We start from the raw sequence: 16,777 nt of genomic DNA, 5'->3' as shown, positions 1-16,777 counted from the left end.
AAACAGGGGAACGACTATTTCGCGGCGTCGATTAACATAATCGTAGCGAGAATTTACGCCTCTCGCTGACGCGTTCTTCTAGCGACCGCGTCTCTCCGCGAATGGTCCTAACAAGTCTCCTTTGTACGTTGTCCCTGAATCTGTATTTCACGAGCATTTAAATAGCAGCGTCGCTTTAATTTGCAATTGAAAATAGGTCAGCTTTTGTGAGAATATAGTTGAAAATAATCCAGCTAACGTATATGATACTTTAAGTGCCATTTTAAGCACGCGATATTGCTATGGTATTTTCGCTTTTTCACAAAACGACGAACATGGAATTTAATACAAGTCTCTGATATATTGATCATGCGAAATAATTATTTTCGTTTCAATATGCCCGCCAATATCAGCCCGCCAAAGTCAAATATCAAACAAACAGATTTTTATGTTCAACTTGATATTTTATGAGAAATATTTTTCATTTCAGGGCACTCAAATCCAATTTCATGTTTAGCCGTGACACAGCATTCGCAATATCTACTGACAGGCTCTGAAGACACTTCGATTATAGTATGGGATATGAAAGAGCTGACCTTGAATTTAAGAATCCAAGAACACATTGCCCCAGTTCTGTGCTTGACGTCCGCGCTCAAGAATTCAGTGATTGTCAGGTTCATAGTTTTATCGTGTAGTAATAATAAGATATCAAAAACGCTTTCTTCCATAATCTTGATTAAAAAAGGTAACCGGAAAAATGGGAAAAGATTTCAATCTTCTCCGAGTACTTCTTATTTGTATTAATTATAGATTGTTCTATAAGTTATTTCGTTTCGTATTTATCAACTAACGCTAAACCTTCCGCTTTCCATTAGCGGTGGCGAAGACTCGAGAATAATCGTCACCAGTCTCCTAACCGGCGATGTTCTCATCAAAGTGGACCACCACAGAGGGCCAGTAAAATCCATTCGCGTCGATTCTGCGGGAGAAATTCTGGTTTCCGGTTCTTCCGACTGTACCGTCTGCTTATGGTGTCTAGAAAGATTCACATTGTTAAAAAGCATCGTTTTACCATCCGCCGTGACTGTGCTCGACGTATCGGCCGATTCGGTGTTCCTATTGGCAGCCTGCGAAGATCAGAAATTATATTTGAGATCTTTGGCCACGGGAACTGAGGTCCACACGTTGAGAGGTCATCAAGGTGAAGTGAAAAGTATCTGCTTGGCGAAAGATTGCAGAAGAGCCATTGCTGGAGGAGCGAAGGGAAAGGTTTCCGTTTTCGATATGCACAGTGGACGATTGACGAGAACGTTGCTGGCGAATCCTTCGGCGGATGTTACCGCCGTCAAGGTAAATTATAGATTTTGTATTTATGACTTTATATTAATAAAAAAAGGTAGAATGGAAAATGAGTAAACATTTATTGAAATTGGAATTAATCGTCGTAGCAAATTACCTTTTCTATTTGCATGTTAAATTACAAGTAGTGAAAGATCAAAATTAATCTTTCATATATAATATAATTTTTCAATTCAACTTTTTGCGAAAAGGTGACGGAGAAGGACGACTTCCTGATAACAGCTTCCGGAGATCGAGTGGCTTACTGGAGTTTCCGTGGCGAGGAGATACACGCTAAACCCGCGAAATTCGTGAAGGAGGTATCGTTGCACCCACACACTGCTCCCATATCTTGTTTGGATATATCCAGGGACGGAGCAATGGCAGTTACCGGTGGAGTCGATTCTCTCGTAAATCTGTGGCAATTGAATACTCACGAATTGCTTTCCACTTTCGAAGGACATATCGCTAGCGTCACCTGCATTGCATTCTCAGCTTCTGGTTTATTTGTTGCTTCTGGTAGGTCTGTAGATAAAATACAGTAGAGCCTCCCATACGTATACGTATATGGCAGATATAACAAAAATTTCATTTATTTACCTTGTTTGTATGCTTTTTTCGCAATACTAGTTTTGCAAATACTACCATAATTTTGTATTGCCTTTAATACCGAAGAAACCCATTTCTTTTTTCAATCAAAATACAGTAAAGTACAATAGTTCAATAACCAAGTAACAGAGCATGAAATTGATACAATACAGTAACAGGAAATTAAATTGGAAACAGGTTCTGAGGACAAAACAGTTCGTGTATGGGGTCTGACCTTAGGTTTACTGGTATCGACATTTAGACACCAGGCACCTGTTACTGCAGTCACATCTATGTTTGACGGCCGAAGAATAGTGAGTTCTGATAGAGCTGGTACAATCCGAGTTTGGGCAGCTGATACCGGCACCCTAATCCAATCAGTATGTGGGCCTGGTCGCTGTTTCACTGTTTCTTCCGATATGAGATATGATACAGTGGCTGTAATTAATAAATTGAGATACTGTTTGTTCGACCAATCGTGGGAAGACGTAGTCGCTAAGAGAGACGTCAACAGGAGTCGTAAATTCTCGTTACGATTATAACAATCGACACCACGACTCGATCGATCCGCTGATTTCCGTTGAGATAATAGGGGTGACTGAGTTTGTATAACACTGTGATTCACAGAATTATAAATTATATATTTCCAACACATAGATTATACTGATGAGCATAGATAGATAGATAATCACTTATCGCACGAAGATAAGGTAAATATTGTAATATCGGAATATATTAAAGGTGTAATTTTGTCCGATTAATTATAATTTATTAATAATGGATTGAAAATACAGATATTAGTTAGACAGAGAAACGATGTATGATTAACAGGTAAACTAAATGCAACGCTCGTATTTACATCAAATAACTTGACAACTATTTGGTAACTCTCTCTCTCTCTCTCTCACTAGCAACTCTAACACTCGACAACACTCGCAACTCAATTCTAACAACTCTATGCTTCGACGTCTCGATCAACTCTGACCCTCGCCAATGCATTCCTGCTCGATCCTGCACACACACACACACACGCACGCACGCACGCACACACGCGCACACGCGCGCACACACACACACACACACACACACACACACTTTTCGGCTCACATACTCTGGCCTCTCGACTGCCACTCCTTGAAATATAAAACCGTATATAGGCGCTCTTGGATGTAAACAAACCACAAAAAGATGGCGTACACGGTGTTTTCTAATTCAGCCGATCTCCAATCAAAGCTATTCTACGATATTACAATATGTACGTTAGAGCAGGGCTCTTATAATTGGATTTAATGTATTAGTGGACGTAGCACTATAAGATATTTAGGTGAGGAAATGTATGCTCGACAATACCGAGACCGACTCTCGCGTTATGCTTAGACTGCCCCGATAGGCGTTAGAGTTAGACTTAGTAGTTGACTTTTCCAACGATGTAGAAGAAGTGAAGTTGAGCGACGATGCTGTGTTGGATGAAAGCTAGTGATGGGTGTGTCTAGCGCACGGGATCATCAGATTTGTTCACGCCATTTTAGGTCAGGAAGCGAGGGCAGTATACATTGCCTCGGATTGGACAAACGAAGGTTGGTGGACTAGGAAGGGTCTTAACCCCGCCCTCTATAGAAAGTTGCTAGTAGGAAGCATCGTACGTGAGAAAAACTAACTTTACCGTGTCAAGCCGTAGTAAACAATAGTCTTTGGAAACTGATTTAGAAAAGACATTTGTTGGGTCTGAAGGACCTTAGCAGGCAAGCGACTCGAGTTTATGACGGGTGCTTAAGGCTATTGAGGGTACGCCGTACGGAAGAGACGGACATCTGGTGTCCGTCTGGCCCGCGGTGTGTGACCTGGGCCAGGCAGAGAGTCGCCCGGCGTAGCAGATACTTTAGTGAAATTTACTTTCTTGTATTAATTCTTAATATTTCTCGAGTCTTTTATAATACCAATACAGTCGCCTTGTTTCAATTTTTCCTACAATGATCGTTATTTGAATAATTTATTAACAATAATAATTATAATTATAATAAATTAGCAATTGCGATGTTTTTAGATTTAATTGTCTTCCTCCTTTCTAAATTTTAGATACGCGGTATGCGGAACAGGAGACAATCAATTAAGAATAGTAAGTTTAGGTGTTGGTCCTGAAGAAAAGTACCAAGTGTCGCATTCTCAAGAAATTACTTGTCTAGTAGTTACTCCAGATTCTCAGTCACTGATTACGGGCTCGAGAGACATGAGTTTGAAGGTTTGGCAGCTCGCTGGCGGCAAATTATCTCAGGTTTATACATGTTATAATAATAACTTTAAATTCCTATATTTAATTTAAAAAAATCTTTGGAAATGATTATTTAATTTAATTAAGAAAAGCCATTTATTTATTTATGATTATTCGCGCCAGCAAAACTTTTTGCTGCACCGAGGACAGAGATAATAAAATGTCATTAGAAGCTGAAATTGAAATGTTATTTTTTCCCCAGGTGTACCAGACTAAAGCGATACTTTGTTAGAAACTAAACGGACTAAATCCTAGTCGTCGTACTTTCTTCTTTTTTCCACTGTCTTTCTAAGTAACAGGGAAGAAAAATAGTAAGTAGGAAAAAAAAAACACGAAAGGAAACCGTCTCTAAGGTAAAGCTCTAAATTACAAATTTCTCGTGTCTGACGCAATAAACATAAATATATATATATATATATATATATATATATATATATATAAATATAGGTACACATATGTATATCATTATTAGAGGAGAAATAAATTAACTTTACTTATTTTCATCCCCCATTCCCAACCTTTTTAGGGATCATTTTTAACAAAGATTATAAATAAATTACTTCGATGTACCTTACTTGTATCTGACGAAATTATTGTCTTTTATAAGTGAACAATAAGAATCAACCATTTTTTGTGCAGAAAAGATGTTTGTATTTATCATTTTAATTATTAAATTTCATTTAAACAGAAAACATTTTGGTCCTTGTAAATAATTACCCTCTAGTACAAGAGTTGCGGCTAATAGTAATTTAAAATTAGTTTTTCAGTTGTTTTTGATAATAATCCGAAACGATTTGCCATGCTTTTGGCGCCATTAATCCTTTTGGTGGATTTTCCCCAGATTTTGCTAAATCTGAAATAACGGTATATTAATGTTTATTAGTACTGTTTTTTTTTTTATTATTATTTGGATGTTTCATAGAAATGTTTTTATATAAATCTTGTATTTATTCTAATGCGATATTTCGTATTTTTAATGCAATTTACATTTATAGTTGGCAATTTAATTCATTTTTTTTTTTAGATTTTTTAAAATAAGAAGTGAAATAAGAAATTGTTTTTTAAAATAATTTCATTGCTAATGATTCATTTCTAATGATTTCATTAATAAAATAGGCAAGATAGGATATACAAATTAATTACAGGAAGATTTAGAAGAAAAAGAAAAGAAACAGGTACATGAAAAAAATATAACTCACTTCGCATTTTATTTCCTGATACGAAAATAAAATCTTGCGATCGTTCCCGCTAGAAGAAAGGCATTTTGTTTTTTTCTATTGTCGTAAGCTGCCACTCTAAACGGTATGATTTTGAGATTCTGAAGACCCGGTGCCATCGACAGTACCCTCGAGCCGTGCGTTCCATCGTACAGATTTCCTAATTTTACAATTAAAGCGACCGCTGATTTATCACGATAATGAAATATCAGAATTCCTTCGATATAACAATAAAATTACTTCGCCCAATAAATCAAGAATAAAAGCGTACGATTTTTAATTTTTTATGCGAGTAATCTTAGGAATCAAGGGACAAGTGAAATTCGTCTTATCAGAATATTACCGTCCGGGGTTTTAGATTTGTCAGGATGCGGCAAACCCGCGGGATCACGACCAACGATGAAGAAATTTGCCCCAGCCATCATTCTTGCTTTGGCGTGCCATTGCACCTAAAATAAAAATCGCAAATTTTAAACAATTCTCAAATTTAAAATATTTATATCTCTTCGAAATACTACGCTTCTCTTATTCCATCAATTTTAATTGTTGATTAATTTTTTAGGGAAATAAATAATACCTCTGTAGGGCCAGCATAAAGCATCGGGCTTGGAAAAATAGCGAGGATGGTGTCTTCGTGCAATACACCCTCCTCGAGAACACTTTGGTGTTGGTTTATCCGAACTGATAATGGTATGTCGTCTTCTTTCGTCCATCCTCCCAGAGGATGCAGTAGAAGAACTGGTTTCTTACAACCACGTTCCTCCACGAGGAGTCTTCTCGTATCCTGGTATTAATTTGAATAATAATTACATTAAAAGAGAAGAAGAATAGGAATTTTTGCGCAGGAAAAAGTAAATGTCGTAATTGATTGGATTTATTGGACTTTCTTTAACCGTCAACTAGGTTCTTATCAAAATTATGGAAACTTAATTAATTTTGCTTCGTATCGAACCTCCTTTAAAGCAAATAATTTTATCTCTTATATTATACTTGAAATTTGTTGTTTTCGATGAGAACTAACCTGCATTAAGAGTGCGTGGCCATTGTGAATCGGATTTCTCAACTGGAAGGCGAAAACAGCATCCGCTTCCATTTCTCTGCACTTTTTACGAATTTCGTTTGGCGTGAGCCTGTACTTGTCGAGACCATCGTTCCACTTAATCCTTTCCAGAACTTCTAATTCTCCTCCAACCAGCCAATCACCCGATTCGTGGATCATTCTGACGTAAGGATGTCCAAGGTCGTTTGTACCAAATTCTCTGCTACACCTGTTGCAATGTTTCCGATTTATTTTCACATAAGAGGAGACTAACTACTAACTAGAAATAATAATTTACTGAAAAAACATAATCGAACCTTTCTTCTTTTCGGTGAGCGAAAAATTCTGGTCTCCTCAGAATTGCGATATCTTGACCGTTGTACTTCAAGGTCAGTGCCGGTGCTGTAGTATAGCTTTCCTTCTGCTCTGTGCTAACCGGAAGCACGATAGGTATCGATTGATTAACCACGTCCCCATTTTGTTTGATAGTTTTGAAGTGTTGACACTTGAAAATAACACACACACACGCACATTTTATTTGTTATCTCGTTAGAAAAATCTATCTCTATTCTACAACTTTTTACCTTTACAAACTTAGTGTTTCATAATTAATATCGTCCAAAGATAGAACTCGTTTCTCTATGCTTAAATCTCATGCAATTCGTTAATCAAATTTTAATTACGCACCTGCAAATATTGGTACTCCCTCATGAAACCTGTGAGCGGAGCAGCCCAACCTTCAGCGAGTACTTGAACCCATTGTAAGTCAACCTTACTGATGTTGATACCTTAAATTGAGCATATTGATTTGAGGAATTAGGCAATTATCAAGTACTATATATCAAATGGAAATTGTTTACATAAAAGCTTATCTCTTTGTCAATTGGAAGCATCAATTTGGAAAAGAACTTTCTCTATCTTATCTGTGTGTATCGTAGCAATTTATGAATATTTGATGTTTCGCATGTGAATTATTTTAGCCGGAAATGTTTGCGTGCCACAACATTCTATGACACCTCCAAATCTTTATATTTTCGTAATTTCGTAAGCAAATTACATGATGTCAGAAATAAAGAACCATCCACGTGTTCTTCAGCCACAGCGTAGTAGCCACTTGCTTGTCCAATCAACAAAAGACAAGAAAAAGTGGAATTATTTTGCAAACGAAAATACAGAATTAAAAAAATACAGAATTAAGTGAGAAAACATTTGCAACGTACTCGGAAGATTCTCCGCCTCTTTTCTCGCCTCCTCTATCCTCCTCTCCTCGACGAACAGTTCCTGAACCTGCTCTCGAGTCTTGGGAAGAATTCCCTGGGTCCTCAACAACTCGATTACCATTCTCGTCGAGGTCTGCAAATTATGAAATTCCGTATCCACGATGAGATCAGGAGTTTTGGGCGTTTCATATTCCTGGCCGATGCCTGTGAAGCTTTTAATCATCCCTTTTCTAGCTTTCTCGTAGAGGCCTTTCACGTCTCTGGCTTCGCACGTCTGCACGGAAGCTTTCACGAAGATCTCGAAGAACTTCAAGTTAGAATCTTCGTGTATCTTCCTCACCAGCCTTCTGTCCGCCTCGAAGGGCGAAACGAAGCTGCAAATGGTGATCACACCGCAATCAGAGAACAATTTTGCTACTTCAGCAGCTCTTCGCACGTTCTCTTCGCGATCTTCTTTCGAGAAGCCCAGGTCCCGGTTTAATCCGTGACGAAGATTATCGCCGTCCAGGCTGTAGGCTGGCAGTCCCTGCAAAAGCAAGTTTATATGATCCTGAAGCGTTAAAAATTATGGTCCGATCGAGAGTCTGGCAATTTGCAAGTTTCGAGATATGGCAATTTGAGAATTTCGAACTTTAGAGCAAAAAGTTTACTTGAGAAACCAGGTAATTTTCCAGCTCGAACGAGATGGTCGTCTTGCCAGCACCGGACAGCCCTGTCAACCAAATCGTACAGCCACAAAATCCTTTGAATTTTCCATAGGCTTCCCCTCGTCTCTCCCTCGACACGTGGTGTAATTGTTTGATCACATTCGTCGCGAGAACCTGCAAATATTTCAACGCGGGACGTTTCAAAGCGACGTATCTTTTATTTGCTGTTTGAAATTTTCAAGTAAATTAGGAGATCAATACACTTTATCCGATTTAGAGTCATCGAAATATTACTGAAAATAATTAATTCGACGGTTGATTATTTTACATACGACTGGATAAATCATTAAAAATGCGTGTGTTATTATACCCGATTATTCTTCTGTGTATTTCGATTTTCCATCGAAGATTTCGTATATATCCCCATTATACGGAATATTTGATCATTAAGTTTCGTGCAACGATAAGGATCTTATAAAATACTCGACGATTGATTCTACTGTTTTTAAATGTCCACTGTGCAACGATCTATTCGACCAATTCGTTTCTTCGCGAATGAGATAAATTCAACTTAATAGCGACATCTAAAATAGAGCCAATGGCGCCGATCGATTGTTCGATTTTCTTACTCGATAAAGAACACTATCGATTGCTATCTATCCAGGCGTGTAGTTCTGCATCGACTACGCGGCTGTCGAGCATTTCTGTCCAGCGAGTTCCGTCAAACGAGAAAGTGAAAAGGAAAGTTGGATCGGGTGGGGATCGGAGAATTTCTCGCTCTACGTATGATATTTCTCCGAGGAAATGAGCATTTTAGGAAGCTCATCGAATTTTAGCTACGTATTAAGGTGGATATAACGTACACGTAATTGAAGTTTAAGGCAGCTTACGCTATCGGGCCTCGAGGTTTCCACATTTAACAGATAATCCTCTTCATTTATTATTTATTTATTTCTTATTTCTTATTTAATACTACATTTTGTCAGAAGCCTAATATACGACGTGAAACTGTCAGGAATATCATATTGAAAAATGTCAAAGGTACAGAAGCACAAAGTACGTAATTCGATGAAATTCTGAATGAATGTAAGTATGCGTGCGCATAGATATGGCGCTTCGTAGACGCGTGTCTATGTGTAAGAAGCAGAAGTAGCGAGTTCAGTTTGCCCGAAAAGTTTTGTTTTGTTCCTGGCACGTGCTGACGTGCACTCTCCCGCTCTTCCGTGTGCTATATTTTTGCCAGCGACTGTACTCGGAGAAATAGCTCGAAGAATATCGGAAATGGGAAATCGCAAAGGGAACTGAACTTTACGTAATACGCTTTACCGATACTTGTCCGCTTTACTTGTTTACTGATACTTGTTGTTGTTTACATTCGTTCACAGTAGAACGACTGTTTGAGATTAAATCGCCCTTTAACACTCGGACGTTTTCGGCTCTAATAAAATTACGCTTTCGTCCTTTTTATTAGCATTTGCGAAATTCTAAGAAGACTGGCGCAAAATGAAGAAAGGGTAACCTGTGAACTTCGTCTACATACAAGTATAACGTAACTGAAAAAAGAAACAACATTTTGGAAGTAGTTGTGTTATTACAAGTACAGATACCGGAAAGACAAGGCAAATTACTTCACGAAATACGAGCCCACCTGTAAGATAAGAAGTTCATTTGTATAAGCAAACGAAAGATTTACCAATTACGTAACCGTTATTAGTAGTTTCATTGCAAAAAACTGTAACACAGACTTTCTAAAACTGAAATACTATGAATTATCCGTACTTGAATTATTACTTGAAATTACACATCGTTAATTATGTAATTTAAAGGGTCATCGCTGATACGGTTGGCCAAAATTTCATTTACCTGTTAAATGATAAATAACAAATTAAAGAAATGTTTTAATATTTTAGTTATGAATGAAAAGACTAATATTTCGGCCGTGAATAAGAATTCAATTTCTTATTCAAATAAAAGTCATCATTTCGTTCAGATATCATTCGCGGTTAGTTATACACGAAGTTTTATACACAAAGCCAGAATTTTTTCTCATGCTCGTCTTATATTCTATATTTACATATATATATAACAATAATATAATAATACATACATAATAATAATGATAATAATAATAATATATTATATATATGTATAATTATATTATTATTATATTATTATTATTATTGTTATTTCATATACTTTTATATAATAATAATTATTATTATTGTTACTAGACTATCGTTAAAAGACGTTAAAAGATTATACGTATCAACGTATAATTACGTGTATTAATCATGTCTACATCGCTTAAAGTAGATTAGGCAACTTAGGCTATTGATTCAAATACGAAAGTGCTACAAACGATTTTAGAAATCACCGATTCACGTGTGGGTTTCACGTTCATTTTTCTTCGCAAATGAAGAAAAAGAGAACGCGTGAAGAATAATTGGTGACTAGTTTCGCAATAATGTAATTAGCATATTTTCGTAAAGTATGTTGAAAAAATGCTTCGAAATCCTGCTGCTGACCGAGCAATAAAAAACAGGGCAAATAGGTTCGGAATATCTGTAAATGATTTAATTGCTAGAAATATCATTTTATTTAATTTTTATTTATTTAATGTCAATGCGAACGCGACGATACAAATGCAATATATTCGATGTACAAATTATTTTGTTTCTCAAGGAAAGGGAATAGCTTTGTGATCTATTTCTTGCTATTAATTTTTCTCATAATTAATTTGGGATGTTGCAATGAAAATTATGTTTGTTATATTTATGATTCAATGAGAGAAGATTAGATTTCAATTATTCGAACTATATATAGTTCACGTTTATCCTAGTTGCTTCAACGCCTGTATTCTTGACAGAGCACCGTTAAATTCCTTGTTATCTACGTACCAGTAATCTTATTCATCATACTAATCACGTTTATGCACTGTACATATGTACTATGGAAAGTGAATTATCTAATGAAACTAAATATTATGTTTTACATATATTTATAACATATATGGTATAATTAAATAATTAAAATATAATTAAATATTCCTTGTTATCTACGTACCAGTAATCTTATTCATCATACTAATCACGATTATGCACTGTACCTATGTCCTATGAAAAGTGAATTATCTAATGAAACTAAATATTATGTTTTATATATGTTTATAACATATATGGTATAATTAATAAATTATGTTATAATTATATTATAAATTATTATATAATTACATTATAAATTATTATATAATTATATTATAAATTATTATATAACTATATTATAATATTGTCACGCACGCGCCATAAAGTAGACTAAAACTACCAATAGCGCGAGTGGGCGTTCCAATTTGAAATTTAAATAAATTTTAATAATTTGTATAGAAACCAAATTCGAACCTCGCAACCCCGACGGAATAATCCGTCACATGATGACCCCTCCCCCCCCCCCCCCACGATAGACCTAAATATAAATAAACGTAGCGACATAAAAGAAGCGAAATAATTTCTAAGTTTTAGAGTAGTTAATTCTTCAGTTTTTTGTGACTTTTTTTTTCATGTGACTTCTTGATAAAGCAAAACTCAGGAGTCTATATTCATATAACGCTTCTTTCTTTCTATTTTGAAGTGAAGATAGAATATGCTGACTAAGCGTTGCGGGGAAAAAGCTGTTAAATATTGTTTATTCCTTAATTCGTTCCCTTAAAACGATGCACAAATTGTGAATATTAGAGGCAATCCCAATTGCTCAGCAATAATCTAAATCTAAATACGAATAACTCGAAGAGCAAGATCTAACGTAGACTCACGCGATTAGTTTTCCCATCGCATCCTTTGACTTCATTTTTCTGATCCATTGTTGTCCAAAAAGCTCCTCTTCTATTACTGCTATATATATATAGTATTATTCGAATTCAACACGATATTAAAATCAAGTGAAATACCAAACTTTTATTCAGTAATCTCTTGGAAATGTAACGAATTAACGATAACGACTCGCGTGGGTGTACTGAGTACCTGGTGATACGCGTTCTTTCATATATCATCGGTAACACGTATTGCTCGTGAGAGGGGAGAAACGACACATTCATACTCTCTTGTTCTCCCGTTGCTTTTTTTCTTCCACGACCCTGAATAAAGGAAAAACTCGTGCCGCTGGAAAAACTCGAGGACAGCGAAATTTCTCGTTTCGTAATTGAAATAGTTCAATGATGTCGGCGTCTAATTTTCAGTAGTCAGCGATGTCTAGAAGACAACTTGTAGGTTATCATAGAGAAAAGAATGAAAGTTATATAATGAGTTGAAATTATTCCGATTTATATTTGGATACCAATAATTGTCGTCAATAAAACATATATGGTATAATTAATAAATTATGTTATAATTATATTATAAATTATTATATAATATATGTATAATATATTATTATATATAATTAAATACTTAAAATATAATTAAATATTCCTTGTTATGTATGTACCAGTAATCTTATTCATCATATTAATCACGTTTATGCACTGTACATATGTACTATGGAAAGTGAATTATCTAATGAAAATAAATATTATGTTTTATATATGTTTATAACATATATGGTATAATTAATAAATTATGTTATAATTATATTATAAATTATTATATAATTACATTATAAATTATTATATAATTATATTATAAATTATTATATAACTATATTATAGTATTGTCACGCACGCGCCATAAAGTAGACTAAAACTACCAATAGCGCGAGTGGGCGTTCCAATTTGAAATTTAAATAAATTTTAATAATTTGTATAGAAACCAAATTCGTATCTCACAACCCCGACGGAATAACCCGTCACATGATGACCCCCCCGCCCCACGATAGACCTAAATTTAAATAAGCGTAGCGACATAAAAGAAGCGAAATAATTCCTTAGTTTTAGAGTAGTTAATTCTTTAGTTTTGTGTGACTTTTTTTTTCATGTGACTTCTTGATAAAGCAAAACTCAGGAGTCTATATTCATATAACGCTTCTTTCTTTCTATTTTGAAGTGAAGATAGAATATGCTGACTAAGCGTTGCGGGGAAAAAGCTGTTAAATATTGTTTATTCCTTAATTCGTTCCCTTAAAACGATGCACAAATTGTAAATATTAGAGGCAATCCCAATTGCTCAGCAATAATCTAAATCTAAATACGAATAACTCGAAGAGCAAGATCTAACGAAGACTCACGGGATTAGTTTTCCCATCGCATCCTTTGACTTCATTTTTCTGATCCATTGTTGTCCAAAAAGCTCCTCTTCTATTACTGCTATATATATATAGTATTATTCGAATTCAACACGATATTAAAATCAAGTGAAACACCAAACTTTCGTTCAGTAATCTCTTGGAAATGTAACGAATTAACGATAACGACTCGCGTGGGTGTACTGAGTACCTGGTGATACGTGTTCTTTCATATATCCTCGGTAACACGTATTGCTCGTGAGAGGGGAGAAACGACACATTCATATTCTCTTGTTCTCCCGTTGCTTTTTTTCTTTCACGACCCTGAATAAAGGAAAAACTCGTGCCGCTGGAAAAACTCGAGGACAGCGAAATTTCTCGTTTCGTAATTGAAATAGTTCAATGATGTCGGCGTCTAATTTTCAGTAGTCAGCGATGTCTAGAAGATAACTTGTAGGTTATCATAGAGAAAAGAATGAAAGTTATATAATGAGTTGAAATTATTCCGATTTATATTGGGATACCCATAATTGTCGTCAATAACACATAAGGTCACAGTGTCTCTCGTCTTTGTTCGTCAACAAGTGGGGAACAAAGTTGCCCACAAGTTTGTAAGTTTTTTGAACAAGTTTGACGTTTCACGACGCGATGCATTTGAGATTCTATCGAAGCTGGACCTGATCATTCCGACGAATTCTTCGTATTTCATTGTGCTAAATCGTGCAACATTGTTGTTACGAGACAAGCAACAGGTCCGGACGTTTATTGAGTTTAGAAATATTCTATTCATGTTATAATATACTCTATTCATGTTAGAAATATTCTGATTCGGTGTAAACGCCGTGTCAACGTTTATCGAGATTGATAGGGATCGCAACGAATTGGCCATACAACTTTGTTATGAAACAATAATTATTAAATTGTTACAAAGTTTCCCTTTATTTTATGAATATGAGAGAAATAAATTTATTAGTTTTAGGTTATTTGCAATAGCTAGCAGAAAGATTTTGAATACGTTACGAACGTACTATAGCTTCGAATCTTGTTCCTATTCCAGGTATTGTGGAATATTGATATTCCACGATTGGGCGTTGTTACACGTATAATTCGTGGCAGATTGTAGCAATTACAGTTTTCTTTCATGGCTGTTCTGGGAACTAGATTGTGTGGTTACTTGCAGTGTGCGTTTTATGGTTCACATTAGTGCAAATTTAAAACTCAGTTAATATCTCATATACATGATACTATATACACTGTATATATTAAACTTTGTACTCACCTTTACGAGATTATATCTATTAGAATTTACGTAATGCCTTTAACAAATAAGCCAAGCAAGGGCGATGTCTATCTACTGGGGTTATTAATTAAGAAGACTTCTAAGTAGATTTTTTTCCAGTTACCATACTTTTTAATCTTCTTTAAATTTTTTATTTCATTAGTATCGATGATACCCTTCGTGAAAAAGTATAAAGTTGCTTAAAACTTGAATTAAACATCGGAAATAAATTTCTCTTTTTTATATCGATTACTGAAAAACCACAACAATCAAGGTACCACAAGTAGCCAGCAGCATCGATCATCTTAGAAATAATTATATAATGCAATAAAAATGAGATTATTTATTATAAAATAATTATATCAAACGTACTTAAAAAGAGTCTCCATAAATTAGAATAATTTAACAGCATTGTCTTGTTATTTACCTTTTCGCTGCCCAATCCCACAAAAATTCACGAAAAAACTCTAAAAATCGAAGCCGCAAAAAATTTTCGAACGTTCCTAGAAATGACCCCACTTTTGTCGACGAAATTTTGTCGAAATCTCAATTTCTCAAACTCCTGGATAATGACGTCATTTCCAAAAATTCCAAAAAGTTTCGTATGTCTCTTATGCTATTTTATTCTTCTTAGTACTTATTATATAGTTACCATATACTTACCTTAATACTTATCTTAATACTTGCCGATTTTCTCAAATTTTTTCGTTATTCCTTATAAACTTGTTTCTTAGACTAGTGATAATTGAAAAGGATTTAAGGATCGTGAATGGAAGGATTTTAAACGATTAAACGTTTTATTCATTTGCAAAATAAGGTTAGGTCTTATTTAATTCAATTTAGAAATTTACGATAATTGTACAGTTTTACAATGAATTCATAGTTTTCTGTATAATACATAAATTGTATAATCTACCCCATACATATACATAACAAAATTAGTCAAAATCTGCAACTTTTCATGTCATTCTTTTAGGCAATGTTACTTTGTAACGCATCTAACTGGGAACGAACTTCACAGTTGCGTATACTTCTATATGATATCTGTAATTCTTTTTCTAAATTTATCCGTGTTTATTGAAAAAGTGCTCGTTGTTCGACTATTTATTTCGTATTAAATGCATAAACTAAAACGTCACAGAAGTTGAGTCTCGTAACTTCATTTTTCTTAGGCTTTTTCAAGTTTTAATGGTTGCCTGTATCAAAAATCTGTCCAGAAAATGGCGGTTGTTCTTAGCGGGGGGGGGGGGGAGGAGGGCGTCATAAGCGGCAAATGGGCGCAGTCGATTTCGAAATTCGATTTCGTTGTCCAACCGTGAAATCATAACAACCCTACTCATGCGAAAGTGACAACGAAAAATGAATGCGTGCTCGTGGTGCACTGGTGCTTCGCATTTACTAAATAAAACAGTCTATAGCTTAATCTTTTAACAATAAGTTTTTCTTGAATTTAAATAATTGTCTTCGATACAAAATGTTGCCAGTTGGGCCTGCGACTTAATATTTCCTGAATTATCATCTGCAATCTTGTTTAGATTTCTAGAAGTTTTGAAAAGTATAAATTGAATTTCAGATATTAATCTAATTCAATACTCTAAGTTGCGTTTTTTAATTCTGAATCGTAGATTAGATTAAGCTACTTCCGTAACTGGTCCTATAAAAAGAAGAAGGAAAATTAACTTTATTAAAATAAATGCATATTCTATGTGGGAAACGGAAGGTTTGACGAAAAAAATATTGTAAAATATTGTAATGTAGCTGATCCGAGAATGGAGGAAGAGGGTTCAATTCGATTCAGCTTTTTGAATCTTCGCGCACTTCTACGAGCAGTGTGATTCAGCGTTCCATGGGCACCAATCCACGTACTTTCTCCCTAAAAAAAACTCAAAATCAAAGGTAATAGCAAGTAACAGTAAATATTATATATATGTACATAATATTATAAACAAGAATATAATGCGAAAATAAAATTATATAAGATAAATTAAATGTT

General features: G+C 35.0%; 1 protein-coding gene and 1 pseudogene across 1 annotated transcript; one reads left to right on the top strand and one right to left on the bottom strand.

Moving 5' to 3' along the window:
* The first annotated feature begins 314 nt into the window (after nucleotides 1–314).
* On the top strand, nucleotides 315–4,406 carry LOC117216949 (vegetative incompatibility protein HET-E-1-like). The gene is made up of 7 exons (XM_033464131.1): nucleotides 315–330; nucleotides 470–653; nucleotides 855–1,329; nucleotides 1,530–1,836; nucleotides 2,104–2,383; nucleotides 3,982–4,177; nucleotides 4,377–4,406. The coding sequence occupies exons 1-7, from the start codon at nucleotides 315–317 to the stop codon at nucleotides 4,404–4,406; spliced, it is 1,488 nt and encodes a 495-aa protein (XP_033320022.1).
* A 230-nt stretch (nucleotides 4,407–4,636) lies between these two features.
* LOC117217085 lies at nucleotides 4,637–8,819 on the bottom strand (annotated as a pseudogene).
* Between the last annotated feature and the right edge of the window lie 7,958 nt (nucleotides 8,820–16,777).

Source organism: Bombus bifarius, unplaced genomic scaffold (assembly GCF_011952205.1).
Source record: "Bombus bifarius isolate JDL3187 unplaced genomic scaffold, Bbif_JDL3187 scf7180000007974, whole genome shotgun sequence".
Lineage (NCBI taxonomy): Eukaryota > Metazoa > Arthropoda > Insecta > Hymenoptera > Apidae > Bombus > Bombus bifarius.
This window is presented reverse-complemented; position numbering and strand designations above follow the sequence as displayed.

Bases quoted from the DNA above. Each gene is read 5' to 3' on its own strand.
- LOC117216949 (XM_033464131.1), top strand. The intron at 2,384-3,981 runs GTGGGAAGACGT...TCTAAATTTTAG, and splicing joins TACTGTTTGTTCGACCAATC to ATACGCGGTATGCGGAACAG. The intron at 4,178-4,376 runs GTTTATACATGT...TTTTTTCCCCAG, and splicing joins CTGGCGGCAAATTATCTCAG to GTGTACCAGACTAAAGCGAT.